This window comes from Schistocerca cancellata, chromosome 3 (assembly GCF_023864275.1).
Source record: "Schistocerca cancellata isolate TAMUIC-IGC-003103 chromosome 3, iqSchCanc2.1, whole genome shotgun sequence".
NCBI classification, from domain to species: Eukaryota; Metazoa; Arthropoda; class Insecta; order Orthoptera; family Acrididae; genus Schistocerca; species Schistocerca cancellata.
Window position 1 is genome coordinate 255501059 of NC_064628.1, and position 13859 is coordinate 255514917.

Below are 13859 nucleotides of genomic sequence, written 5' to 3' on the forward strand. Positions count from 1 at the left end.
TTTTTTAGAAATTTTAAACATCTGATTGGCTGTGATACAGCAACCATACGCTATTTAATCCCAGGGCGTATATACAGCCACTTCAGTTGCACAATTTTTTTTGTCAATGGCTACCGTTTCGATTGCTCTAGGGCAATCTTCATCAGAATAGAAAGTTACATGGAATACATGTACTCACACCACGGTCTAAAACATAATTTATTAATTTCCGAGTGTTCTAGATAAATTTAGAAATAGAAATAAGTTTAAGAGACTAGTCAGGAAGAATCAATGCGCAAATAAGTGGCACACGAGGTACTGAGGAATGACGAGACGTTCTTGAGGTTCTTTGAAGCTATAGACACCGCGATTATGAATAGCTCAGTAGGTACTGCAGTTGAAGAGGCAATCACAAAATCTGGAAAGAGGAACATAGGTACAAAGAACGTAACTGCGAATAAACCGAACGAAATATCGATCGACGAAAGAAGAAAGTACAAATGTTTTCAGGGAAATTTAGGCATACAGAAATACAAGCCACTTAGGTATGAAATAAATAGGAAGTACAGGGGAGCTAAGACTACATGGCTGCGTGAAAAATGCGAGGAAATCGAAAAAGAAATGGCTATCGGAGGGACTGACTCAGTATGCTGAAAAGTCAAAACAGCCATCAGTGAAATTAGAAGCAAGAGCGGTAACAGTATGAGTGCAAATGGCAATTCCACTGTTAGATGCGGAGGAGAGAGCGGATAGGTGGGAAGACTTCATTGAAGACGTCTATGAAGGGGAAGATTTTTCTGATGTGAATGAAGAATAAGCTGGTGTCAATTTAGAAGAGATAGGCGATCCAATATTAGAATCAGAATTTACAAGAGCTTTAGAAGACTTAAGATCAAATAAGGCAGAAGGGATACATAAAATTCCATCGAAATTTGTAAACTCATTGGAGGAAGTTGCAACAAAACAGCTACCCACGTTGGTGTGTCGAATGTATGAGTCTGAAGATGTACCATCAGACTTTCAGAAAAATATCATCCATCAATTCCGAAGATAGCATCAGCCAAGTGCGAGAATTATCGTATGCACTGTAAATGTGTATCGACCCGAAACTAGTCATCCAATGAAAAATAAAATATTTGCAACTTGGACTGCTTTTTCATTCTATTGATTAACAGAAGTTGCAGACCCAAGCTACTCCAGCATGCTGGAAGTTCGTGTTACGTGCAGGTACACTATGTGATCAAAGGTATCTGGACACCTAGCTGAAAATGACTTACATGGTCATGGTGCCTTCCATCGGTAATGCTGGAATTCAGTATGGTGTTGGCCCACCCTTAGCCTTTATGACAGCTTCCACTCTCGCAGGCATACGTTCAGCCAGGTGCTGGAAGGTTTTTTGGGGAATGGCAGCCCATTCTTCACGGAGTGCTGCACTGATGAGAGGTATCGATGTCGGTGGTGAGGCCTGGCACGAAGTTGGCGTTCCAAAACATCCCAAAGGTGTCCTATAGGATTCAGGTCAGGACTCTGTGCAGGCCAGTCCATTACAGGGATGTTATTGTCGTGTAACCACTCCGCCACAGGTCGTGCATTATGAACAGGTGCTCGATCGCGTTGAAAGATGCAGACGCCATCCCCGAACTGCTCTTCCACAGTGGGAAGCAAGAAGGTGCTTAAAACATTAATGTAGGCCTGTGCTGTGATAGTACCACGCAAAACAACAAGGGGTGCTAGCCCCCTCCATGAAAAACACGACCATACCATAATACCACAGCCTCCGTATTTTACTATTGGCACTACTCACGCTGGCAGATGATGATCACTGCAGTCGCCATACCCCCACCCTGCCATCGGATCGCCACATTGTGTACCTTGACTCGTCACTCCACACAACGTTTTTCCACTGTTCAGTCGTCCAATGTTTACACTCCTTACACCAAGCGAGGCGTCGTTTGCCTGGCGTGATGTGTGGCTTATGAGCTGCCGCTCGACCATGAAATCCAAGTTTTCTAACCTGCTGCCTAATTGTCATAGTACTTGCAGTAGATCTTGATGCAGTTTGGAATTCCAGTGTGATGGTCTGGATAGATGTCTGCCGATTACACATTACAAACCTCTTCAAATGTCGGCGGTCTCTGTCAGTCAAGAGATGAGGTCGGCCTGTACGCTTTTGTGCTGTACGTGTCCCTTCACGTTTCGACTTCACTATCACATCGGAAACAGTGGACCTAGGGATGTTTAGGAGTGTGGAAATCTCGCGTACAGACGTATGACACAAGTGACACCTAATCACCTGACCACGTTCGAAGTCCGTGAGTCCCGCGGAGCGCTCCATTCTGCTCTCTCACGATGTCTAATGACTACTGAGGTCGCTGATATGGACTACCTAATATGAAAACGTATGGTTTTGGTTGTGTCTGGGTACTTTTGATCACATAGTGTATATACATTTTAAAAACACATCGCAGAATGGTGAAATTATTCTAAGAAAAAAGCACTTTCACTTAAAATGTGAGGGCTCTGCACTGGGAGAGAAGTATTTTGGGAGGAGAGAGTACGTTCCATAGGGCTGAGGGGTAAGGGTACAGAAGATAGGAGACTGTTTGGTAGGAAAACAATGGAAATGAAGGTAGATGTTGGGGTTGATTATGGGAAGACAAGGTGGGAAAGACAAAGATGTGGAGGATTTTGGTGTGTAACCAGAAGAAAGGGTTGGGGATGGATGGAGTGGAAAAGAGAGAAGGAGTCCTGATGTGGAGTGGGACAGGTAGGGAAGAGTTCGTGAGACGGATAAATATCGGAGAGGATCTCGTTGTCTGGGAGAGGGAGCTGGTTGAAGTTAAATTGGGATAGGATATGGAGTATGTTTAAGGGTAAAGATAGAGGGCCGTCTTTGTAAAGGCAGCATGCCAGGGATAGTGATCAGAGGGGAGACAATGGGATTATTGGAATCCAGTTTGCGGATAGCAGAGGAGACGCAAGGGTTTTCGATTTGATAAGGGGGGGAGGGGGAATTTGATAAGATGATAGAAGATCTATATAGGAGAAGATGAAGGGATGCGAAAGGCGAGACGGAGTACATGGCGTTGGAGGATTTGAGGATACTTATAAACCAAAGGTTTATAGGTCCACGTAACATTTGCGTTGCAGAGGATGGTTCATTTCAGAGTTTTGTAAGTGTGGAGAATATTGGAAGGATGTAATCCCGAAATTCTACCAGACAGTAATTCTAGTTAGACTGTTGCGTGATCCGGTCGTACCAGGGACATTTTTTGGTATGCCGAGGGGATGAAAAATAGAAATATAGAAGTCTTCTCTTCACGTCTCCTTTGTTCGAGAAGGAGGAGCGGTATTTTCACAGAGTCGTCTGGAGGAGAGGACTCATAACCATGCTAGAAGAGTATGAGGATCTTAAAGGTTGATAACGCTATAAAAGTGTAAATGGAGAATTCCCAGTAGTGCAGAGGATCTGTACGGCTTTGCCACTACCTCGTCGTTCTCCGTTTTCGCGCTAGATAGCGTACAGGCGCACACAGGAACCCCCAGACGTTAGCGCCTCTGGCGGCGACTGGCTGCAACTCGCAGCGCAGCCGAAATACTAGTGCCATCTGTAGTCAGTTGTCACGTGCTGGCTCGGTGCCCGTCGCAACGCTACGCTACAAAAGCGTAAAGTCGCATGAGTTTTAGCGTGCGCTCGGTGCGTGTGACGCCACCCGGTGCGTGCGAGCTGCAGCAATGTGCGATTGGCGACGGTTGCCGCCGACGCTGCTGCGAATCTGCAGCCGGGGCGGCCGCTGGTGGAGGCAGACGTTCCGGCCGACGCCGCTCACGGGTTCGTATTCACCCAGAGTCCAGTACGCCGCTGGAGGCGTTGTGTTGATGCGCCGTCACTGTGCCGTATATCGACGCCGGAACCGGTTTGACCTCTGCTCGCGAAACGGAGCTTATTAGTGCGCGTTACGTAACGGCATCACTGTCAAAGGATGTGCATCGCAAGTCGCAAACAGTTTGCAGTTTTATCCTGCTCGTATTATTTACGAGATAAAATATATTAATTGTGGCGATTTGTTTCGAACTTGTCATTCAACGCGCCTTTCTTGTTCGGTGGAGGCCACTGTTGCATCCGTGCTTTCATTCCTCTTCAGGATGTCACTATGCTTCCACCGAACATTTTGTGGATTTTGCAGTGTTTAATATTTGGGTGACACCGGGTGTAATACACTACGGACATTTCACTTTGTCACCTGTTCATAGCCCGGCGGAGGACGCGCAAATCTGTTTCAGACACACATTTTCCTCCAGACAAGAACTGCAACTTAAAAACTGACCTGAGTAACATGTGACAAATCACAGAACAACCCACCTACCGTACCGTGAATCTGTGTGGAATATGAGATATCGTTTACTCTCGTGATATGCTTAAATTCGCTTCCTCGCTGCACTTTTACGGTTTCAATTAGCAATGAAGGGACATAGGAGAATACAAATGAAAATCGCAGTTTAAAAGGTCAGAGAGTATCTTAGCACAGTATTCGCTGCTGCTTCATTCCTTCTGAAATGTTAAAATTACTGAATGAATGAGCAGTGTAATGTCCGTCAACATGACCTGGGTCAAAAGGTTTTCCCTTTGGTAGCACCGGAAGTATCGACGCAGCCCTCTATAGCGTCCTACTTTTGCTCAAAAGAAAGGAGCTTTTGAATAATGATGAAGGACTGTGCCGGCGCTTTTTAAGCGTTCGAGAGGTATTTACCTCAGTCGGTAAAAACGGAACCCTTATAGAATGACTCTGCTGTCCATCTCTCTGCCTGTCCGTCCGACTTTTAAACATCCTTTTCCTCAGGAACGGGTAGATGTATGAAGTCCAAATTTATGTTACATACTATGGCCTATGCTCCTTTGGCGCTATAACAAACGTCAGATTCTGAGTCAACACAGTCAAAAAATACGGCCTTTTATATCACGTATTTTGACACTTGTCTAGAAATTCGGCAAAAAGCAAGGTTTCACTGTCCAAGTAAAGGAAAAAATCCAATAATTGTAAATTATTTAATTACGTTACACAAAAAGACCCCTTTTTCTCGGAAATAGGTTGACGTATCAATTCGAAATTTATGTCACATACTGAGGTCTATGGTCCTCTGGTGCTATAAGAAAGTTAAGCTTCTAAATCAATGTACTCGAAAGTTACGGCCATTTATGTTACATATTTTGATATTCGCAAATTCTCTCTTCAAGATCTATTGGGTACTTCCGGTTGGTATAGAATCATGGAATTCAGCAACAAACAACGTTTCACGGAACAGGTAAAGGGGGAAAAGTCCGAAAATTGTTGATTTGTAATTGTATCACACGAAAAATAATTCTTGTGTCATTTGATCTCCAATTTGAAACTGAAACTTTCTCGGTAGCCCTGGAGTCCTTGAGACCGATATATTGCCACTATCAATGTTGATAACAGCCAAAAATCGTAGAGGTTCAGCATTACCGGAATGGATGGTCTGTCTACGTACGTAACTTGAGTCCGCACGGAACCCTCAGTGCGGGAGTCCTGCTCGCACCTGGCAAATTTCTACGATGCGTGGTACTTGTAGCGTCCACAGCGAGAACTGTTTGCGGGCTGATCTTTCCTCGTAGGCACACTTTTTGCTGTAACGTGTAGGATCTGTATCGCTGTTGATGCGTGGTGATATTTTCTCACTGCGACTACAGTCACTGAAGAAAAAAAAAATACAGTAAAACTTTGCACGTTGTTATTATGCGACATGTAAACTTGTGCAACACTTGTAACCTTCACGTGTTTACCTTAGTTGTACTATTCCTACATTCAGCGAACCGCAATGAATCTAGTTGAGTTGGCAAGATACCAACATCCGCCCTTCTGGAATCAATATCAGAAGAAACAGACGCGCGAAGTAGCACGGGACAAACGGCAATGTTACTGGATTCGGTCACTTTGCCCATGCAGAGCTGCATTTATAACGAGAGTCTCGTAAAGGTAACCATTCAATGCCTCAAAAACTAAGTAGCATCAGGACCTCGAGAGAGACAAATGTTGGTGCCGAGCTTTTATCGTAAACCATAAATTTTAATAATCCGCTGCACATCTTTCACGCTATTCACACGTGAATTATGCTTCAGAAAGCAGACTACTCGATGGATAAATGCGCTTGTTTGATTTGCTTAGCGCAAGTGAACATTGTGCAGAATCCATTTCCAAAAACTTGATATTTTCATAGCTATTTCAAAATGTATTCATTATTATCCTTTTTCGAAATATAACGGAAAACATGAATACAGTACCACAAACAAATTCTACAGAGACTGCGGAGGGTTAGTACAGAAATGAGTCATATTTGAGCACACATGAATTCAAGAACCTGCCGCGTATATAAAGTGCTGATGTTTAAGACAATTAAAATAATTTTTTGTTGGACAACACCGTCTCTCCAATGAAGAGTGTCATCACAGAAAATCTTAAACATAACGTCTGAAATTATTTTATAGTTAGAATTAGCACTATAATTCTATAGTCTTTCATAATCTTAAGCCATTTCGTTGTATTGCACTTAAAATAAATTTAGTGTACGTCTTTGATTTCTTTCCACATCCCAAAGACCACACTCCGCAGAATCCATGGACTGCGACTAATATTAAGTAATGCGATGTTGCACAACGAGCATGTAAGGACTGTAGTGGGGAAGGCGAATGGTCGACTTAGGTTTTTTGGGAGAGTTTCAGGAAAATGTGGTAAAGGAGACAGCATGTAGAACACCAATGTGACTCATTCTTGAGCACTGCTCTAGCGTTTGGGATCCCCACCAGGTCAGATTAAAGAAAGACATATAAGCAGTTCAGAAGCGGCCTGCTAGAAGTGCTACCGGTAAGTTTGAACAACACGCAGATTCCACGGAGATGCTTCGGGAATTCAAATGAGAATCACTGGAGGAATGTCGAATTTACTTCCGAAGAGCATTATTGAGAAAATTTAGAGCACTGGCATTTGAGGCTGACTGCAGAACGATTCTACTGCCGCCAACGTACATTTCGTGTAAGGATAGTTTCGTGTAAGGATAACGAAGGTAAGGTCAGAGAAACTGAGGCATATGGACAGATGTTCTTTCCTCACCCTGTTTGAGAGTAGAACAAAAAAAGAAATGACTATTAATGGTACAGTTCACCCTCCGCCATGCACCATACGGTAGCTTGCACAGTGTGCATGTAGTTGCAAAAGGTAAAAGTCCGCTAGGCAGGCCATTCGGGTCCGACCGACCGCCGTGTCATCGTCTGCCAATGGTGTCATTGGGTGTGGTATGTCCGCAGCTCGTGGTCGTGCGGTAGCGTTCTCGCGCCCGGGTTCCCGGGTTCGATTCCCGGCGGGGTCAGGGATTTTCTCTGCCTCGTGATGACTGGGTGTGTGTGATGTCCTTAGGTTAGTTAGGTTTAAGTAGTTCTAAGTTCTAGGGGACTGATGACCATAGATGTTAAGTCCCATAGTGCTCAGAGCCATTTGAACCATTTTTGGGTGTGATATGGAACGACAGGCGGTCAGTGCGCCGCTCTCCCGATCGTTGTCGGGTTCTCGACCTTGATCTGCCAAATACATCCTCAGTTGGCCTCAACAGGCTGAGTCCACCCCATACCAGTCCTCTCACCACAGAACCTGGCAATACCGGGAATGGAACCCAGGTCCTTTGCTTGGCAGTCAACCACGCTGATCAGTCATGCGGATATAGTAGTAAAGACATAATAATTTATAATGCCATGTTTGTTGCTGACATTTTACTGTGGTGACAGCGAAAACGGAGTAAGCGATAAACTGTTTTCCTTTCCTCATTTTGTGGGGGCTGTCAGTGAGAGAAAGTCTCGTAAAGTTTTGAAACAATACTGTAAGTAAAGTTTTCTTCTGCAAGACACTACATACCTTCATTCTCAGATACTGGATGAAACATGGTGAAGTGCACGACATGAGCTACACTGTCTCAAGTGATTCAGGTGCCCCTACCGATATTGTTTTATGCAACCCGAAATTTTATATGTGGCCTCCAAAAGTCAATTGCGAAATTTTCATATTCTCTCGTTTGCTACTCGTAGACTATTAGTCCTACAGAACAAAATGAACAGAACCTTTTTGTAGAATTGTAATGTAGTTCAATTTTTACTGGGATACATTTTCGCTGTTGCCACAGTCTTCGATTTATTCATGAAAAACGTACTAAAATGACCTTCAAATGTACTCATCGCTGACGTGAGCATTTCTAGTATATTGGTAGTGGCACTTCCTCCTGCCATTGTGCAAAAATTTCCGACTACACGAACTGTTCCGATATTCGACCTTTTTTGGTCTCTATTGAGTCGCCTATTTCATTAACATTATTAATTTAACCATTCCCGTGAAGGTAAAAAAGAAAAGCGACTTTAGTAAGCGTTACGCTAAAACTAATTATGTTGACAATTCGATCAAATCTTAACCCTTAGCGCAGTAGTTTCATAGTCAGAAGCCTTACGAGTCGACATTGTAATGCTGTTAAAATTCACAATAATTTACACCAACATAGCTTTTACACTTTGTAAGTGCTCCACTTAGTCGGTGGTGTAATGAGACCAGTCAATGAAGGCCGGAAATAACTCGCCCAGTCGTAAACTTTTGTGCGGTGGTAGGAGCGAGTACCATGAACCGCATACTGATGGGGGCTGAGTGTAGGAGTGGGAATGATTTTGAAGGTCACTTTTATATGCTTTTCTTGGATAGAAAAAAAATCGAAAACTACGGCGTCTAGCGAAAACGTATCCTCCTTTCTGTATCGCCAATAGTTTGCGCCTGTCGCGCAAGAGAATATAAAAATCTCGCGCGCGGTCTTTGGAGGCTACATATAACATTGCGTGTTGCATCAAACGACATCGGTAGGGGCAGCTGGTTCACTCTATATGCACAGATTCTAACTGTGTTAAACTTTTAACATAAAATCATTCCACTTAATGAGTGCATTCTGGTAGCATTTACACTTTAAGTTTGGCCACTATATAAAATACAGAAAATCAAATTTTTGTTGCCACTGGAAGCTTTTCGATAGGCAACCTGAAACTGGGACTGGGTACCATGAACTGAGTTAGCTATTCAGTAATATAGATCATGTAGTCTACGTTAGTTTTTTGTTCACATACATTTCATTCCCTGTCCCGAAAGGAGAAGAGGGCTGTTCCAGTAATGACTTTCCATACAAGTACCAAAGGAGCTGTGAGTGGTACCCCAGCTAGAACTATTTGGGAGGCGATTACCAGTTCAAGAATTTGGCTTACAACCAAGGAAAACCTCCCGAAAAGCTAGGTCAGAACCGGGGGCAGAAATATCCACGTCATTGCTTGTTGACGGCTGTACCCGTCATTCTAGCGCAATACTCAGGACTGCTGTTGCTGGTGTACCTATCATTGCTAAGTTAATGACAACGTAAAAGCAAAGTAGAACTGTTATTGCAATAACACCTTTTTTACATTTTTCTACATGACCTATTATTTTGGACTGACATAAAATACAAATAAAATGAAAAAATAATTTTAAAAAAATTCATTTTTTAATCTCATCAGTTCATTATATAACAATCCATATAGTAAAATTTTATACAATTAAATCATATCTCAGATTAGAAACAGTCTGGGTTGCAAACTTATTTATTTCAATAACGCATTCCACGCATTTGAGGCATCATCTGACAGTTTATAAATCAATACATTAAGAACAAAGTGGAGGGAAGGGCAAGGTCCTTCTACAACTACGCTGATAAGTGAACTGAAATATATACTAGAACTTACCAGATAGACAGATAACGCCTCAGGAGGGTGGAACGCGTTATTGAAATAAATAAGTTCGCAACCTAGACTGGTATTCAATCTGAAACAACTCCAAACGGTTGTTGTACCAACCGGTAAGAATGGATTGGAATGAATCAAATAATAAGCCTGAAACGCTATATTACAGGCTTTTAATTCAAAAACTGCACTTAAATGCTATTTTTTGTGTTGTTGTTGCTTGCTGTTGGTGTGATCTTCAGTCCAGCCCGAGAACTGGTTTGAAGCATCTCTCCACGCTGTGCTGCCCTGTGCAAGCCTCTTCATCTTCTAGTAACTACTGCAACCCACGTCCATTTGAACCTGCCTACTGTATTTATCTCTCCACCTCACTTTTAAATCCCACCCAACCACCCACCCACCTACACACACACACACACACACACACACACACACACACACACACACACTTCCCTCCAATACTAAACTGACCGATGTTCAAGTTATGCCACAAATTTCTTTCCTCACCATTTCTAATTAGAAGCTCATTATTTAAGCGATCTACCCTTCTAATCTTCAGCATTCTTCTGTAGCATCGCTTTTCGAATGCCTCTATTTTCCTCTTGTACGAACTGACTATTGTCCACGTTTCACTTCTGTACAATGCTACACTCCAGACGAATGCCTTCAGATAAGATTTGCTAACATTTAAATTTACATTAGGTTGTAGAATTAGGTGTTCACAAATTTCTGTTCTTCAGAATCGTCATTGCCAATCTACATTTTATGCCCTCTCTACATCAGCCATCCGCAGTTAATTTGCTGCCCAAATATCAAAATTCGTCTGCTACTTTTAGTGCCTCATTTCCTAATCCATTTCCCTCAATATCACCTGATTAAATTCGACTGCATTCCATTAACCTAGTTTTGCTTTTGTTGATGTTCGTCTTAAATCCTCCTTTCAAGACTATGTCCATTCCGTTTAAGTTCACTTCCACAATTGCAATGTCATCTGTAAATCTCATAGCTTTTACTTCCTCTTCTTGAACATTAATTCCTTCTCCAAATTTTTCTTTGTTTTCCTTTACCAGTTGCTCAGTTTACAGATTGAATAACATCGGGAATAGGCTACAACCCTGCCTCGCTCCCTTCTCAACCAGTGCTCTCCTTTCATGCCCCTCGATCCTTAATAACTGTCTCCTGGTTTCTGCACAAGTTTTATATGACCTTTTACTCTCTGTGTTTTATCCCTGCTAGATTCAGAATATCAAAGAAAGCGTTCCAGTCAAGCTTTCTCTAAGCCTAAAAAAACTATAAACGTAGGTTTTCCTTTCATTAACGTATCTTCTAAGATAAGTATGGGGTCAGTACCACGTCACGCATTCCAACGTTTATTTGGCTTAACTATAACAAAATTGCCCCTATATTGACCGCACCACGACTTCTGCCTGGGGATGTACACAAGCTAAATAGGGCCTTGTTGCTTTGTATACCTTCAATAGCCGCTGTTAGACCTATTTGGCTTGGTCCTCTCACACTTAGGCAGTATTCTAGGATAGATGGCACGAGTTTATTCTAAGAAATCTGAAACTTCCCCTTTAAATGTAAAGAAAGACTGTGCTGGTAAACTTCTACTTTATTTGTTACTGAAACAGCCGAGTAAAACTGAACGTACTCAAGACAGTTTTCTCTGTACTTATTCTGATCATTTCTAAACTGACACACAATATTTTAGCGCAACGCAATCTGACTTTTAATAATCCCTACAAAAGAATAGCCCTGACTAACAGTAACCTATACCCTTCATGAATCACTTACCTCACAAAAATCTTCGTTACTCGAACTAATGCAGTACAGCGAGCGCCAATACTGCCAGCTAAATAAAAGATTCTAACTACTAAAGGCACTAACTACTGATAGACATATAGTTAGCAAATGAAAGATGTTGGTAGAGAACAAACAATGTATTTACCTTAATAGTGTTCAAAAGTCATTATATATAAATTCGTGACATCCATTTCGACAAATTTCATTTTTCTGATGAACACACGTCCAGATCGTCCGCTCAAATTAACATCTCAAAACTCTGGCATCTCTCTCCCGACATCCATCACTGCTGGCGGCTACCTCCAACAGGCCAACGCTATGCGCTGTTCACACCCAACTGCCCAACACGACACCATCGAATATTCCAACAATGAGAACACAGCGCAGTCAGTGATTTTAATACAGAGCGCTACGTGGCGTCACCAACATAAAAACCTGAACAGCCTACTTACAAACCTCCTTTGTACTATAGACTGCATGACACCTGTAACCTTATACACTCCTGGAAAATTGAAATAAGAACACCGTGAATTCATTGTCCCAGGAAGGGGAAACTTTATTGACACATTCCTGGGGTCAGATACATCACATGATCACACTGACAGAACCACAGGCACATAGACACAGGCAACAGAGCATGCACAATGTCGGCACTAGTACAGTGTATATCCACCTTTCGCAGCAATGCAGGCTGCTATTCTCCCATGGAGACGATCGTAGAGATGCTGGATGTAGTCCTGTGGAACGGCTTGCCATGCCATTTCCACCTAGCGCCTCAGTTGGACCAGCGTTCGTGCTGGACGTGCAGACCGCGTGAGACGACGCTTCATCCAGTCCCAAACATGCTCAATGGGGGACAGATCCGGAGATCTTGCTGGCCAGGGTAGTTGACTTACACCTTCTAGAGCACGTTGGGTGGCACGGGATACATGCGGACGTGCATTGTCCTGTTGGAACAGCAAGTTCCCTTGCCGGTCTAGGAATGGTAGAACGATGGGTTCGATGACGGTTTGGATGTACCGTGCACTATTCAGTGTCCCCTCGACGATCACCAGTGGTGTACGGCCAGTGTAGGAGATCGCTCCCCACACCATGATGCCGGGTGTTGGCCCTGTGTGCCTCGGTCGTATGCAGTCCTGATTGTGGCGCTCACCTGCACGGCGCCAAACACGAATACGACCATCATTGGCACCAAGGCAGAAGCGACTCTCATCGCTGAAGACGACACGTCTCCATTCGTCCCTCCATTCACGCCTGTCGCGACACCACTGGAGGCGGGCTGCACGATGTTGGGGCGTGAGCGGAAGACGGCCTAACGGTGTGTGGGACCGTAGCCCAGCTTCATGGAGACGGTTGCGAATGGTCCTCGCCGATACCCCAGGAGCAACAGTGTCCCTAATTTGCTGGGAAGTGGCGGTGCGGTCCCCTACGGCACTGCGTAGGATCCTACGGTCTTGGCGTGCATCCGTGCGTCGCTGCCGTCCGGTCCCAGGTCGACGGGCACGTGCACCTTCCGCCGACCACTGGCAACAACATCGATGTACTGTGGAGACCTCACGCCCCACGTGTTGAGCAATTCGGCGGTACGTCCACCCGGCCTCCCGCATGCCCACTATACGCCCTCGCTCAAAGTCCGTCAACTGCACATACGGTTCACGTCCACGCTGTCGCGGCATGCTACCAGTGTTAAAGACTGCGATGGAGCTCCGTATGCCACGGCAAACTGGCTGACACTGACGGCGGCGGTGCACAAATGCTGCGCAGCTAGCGCCATTCGACGGCCAACACCGCGGTTCCTGGTGTGTCCGCTGTGCCGTGCGTGTGATCATTGCTTGTACAGACCTCTCGCAGTGTCCGGAGCAAGTATGGTGGGTCTGACACACCGGTGTCAATGTGTTCTTTTTTCCATTTCCAGGAGTGTATTATCATTCCACAGAACTGACAGATTCCAATTGTGAGTCATTGGTATAAAAGTGATCGAACATTTACACACGAGGTGCAGAACCTAAAGGTGAAAATAACTTTCGCATGATGTGTCACAGCTCTGTAAGGTAGCTCGATGAAACTTGTACCGTACATAGAAAGAACTGCTACAGAGAAGTACCGCACGTAGCTAAAATAAATACGCAATGAGGCAAACACAAATGACACTGTAATTCAAAGATAATAATTACACTAAAGTCATTACAATTTATGATTGTTCTCTGGACATTACAGTGGGCGGAACATGATTCTTAATAGGGTGTGCAGTCACCACGGAGGCAGCGCA

The 13859-nt window shown here is 43.9% G+C and overlaps 1 protein-coding gene across 7 annotated transcripts in view; it reads left to right on the forward strand.

Moving 5' to 3' along the window:
• The window catches only part of LOC126174902 (probable phospholipid-transporting ATPase IA), a 639177-nt gene that overhangs the window by 293970 nt on the left and 331348 nt on the right, over positions 1-13859 (forward strand). For 6 of the 7 annotated variants that reach the window (XR_007535496.1, XM_049921325.1, XM_049921327.1 and 3 more), the window contains exon 1: positions 3633-3811. The exons of the other annotated variant lie outside the window; for it this stretch is intronic. Coding sequence is in view for 5 of the 6 variants with exons in the window: in XM_049921325.1 (XP_049777282.1) it covers positions 3715-3811 (97 nt within the window). In the remaining variant the exon portion in view is untranslated. Of the gene's footprint in view, positions 1-3632; positions 3812-13859 lie in introns of those variants that run through there. 7 annotated transcript variants of the gene reach the window in all.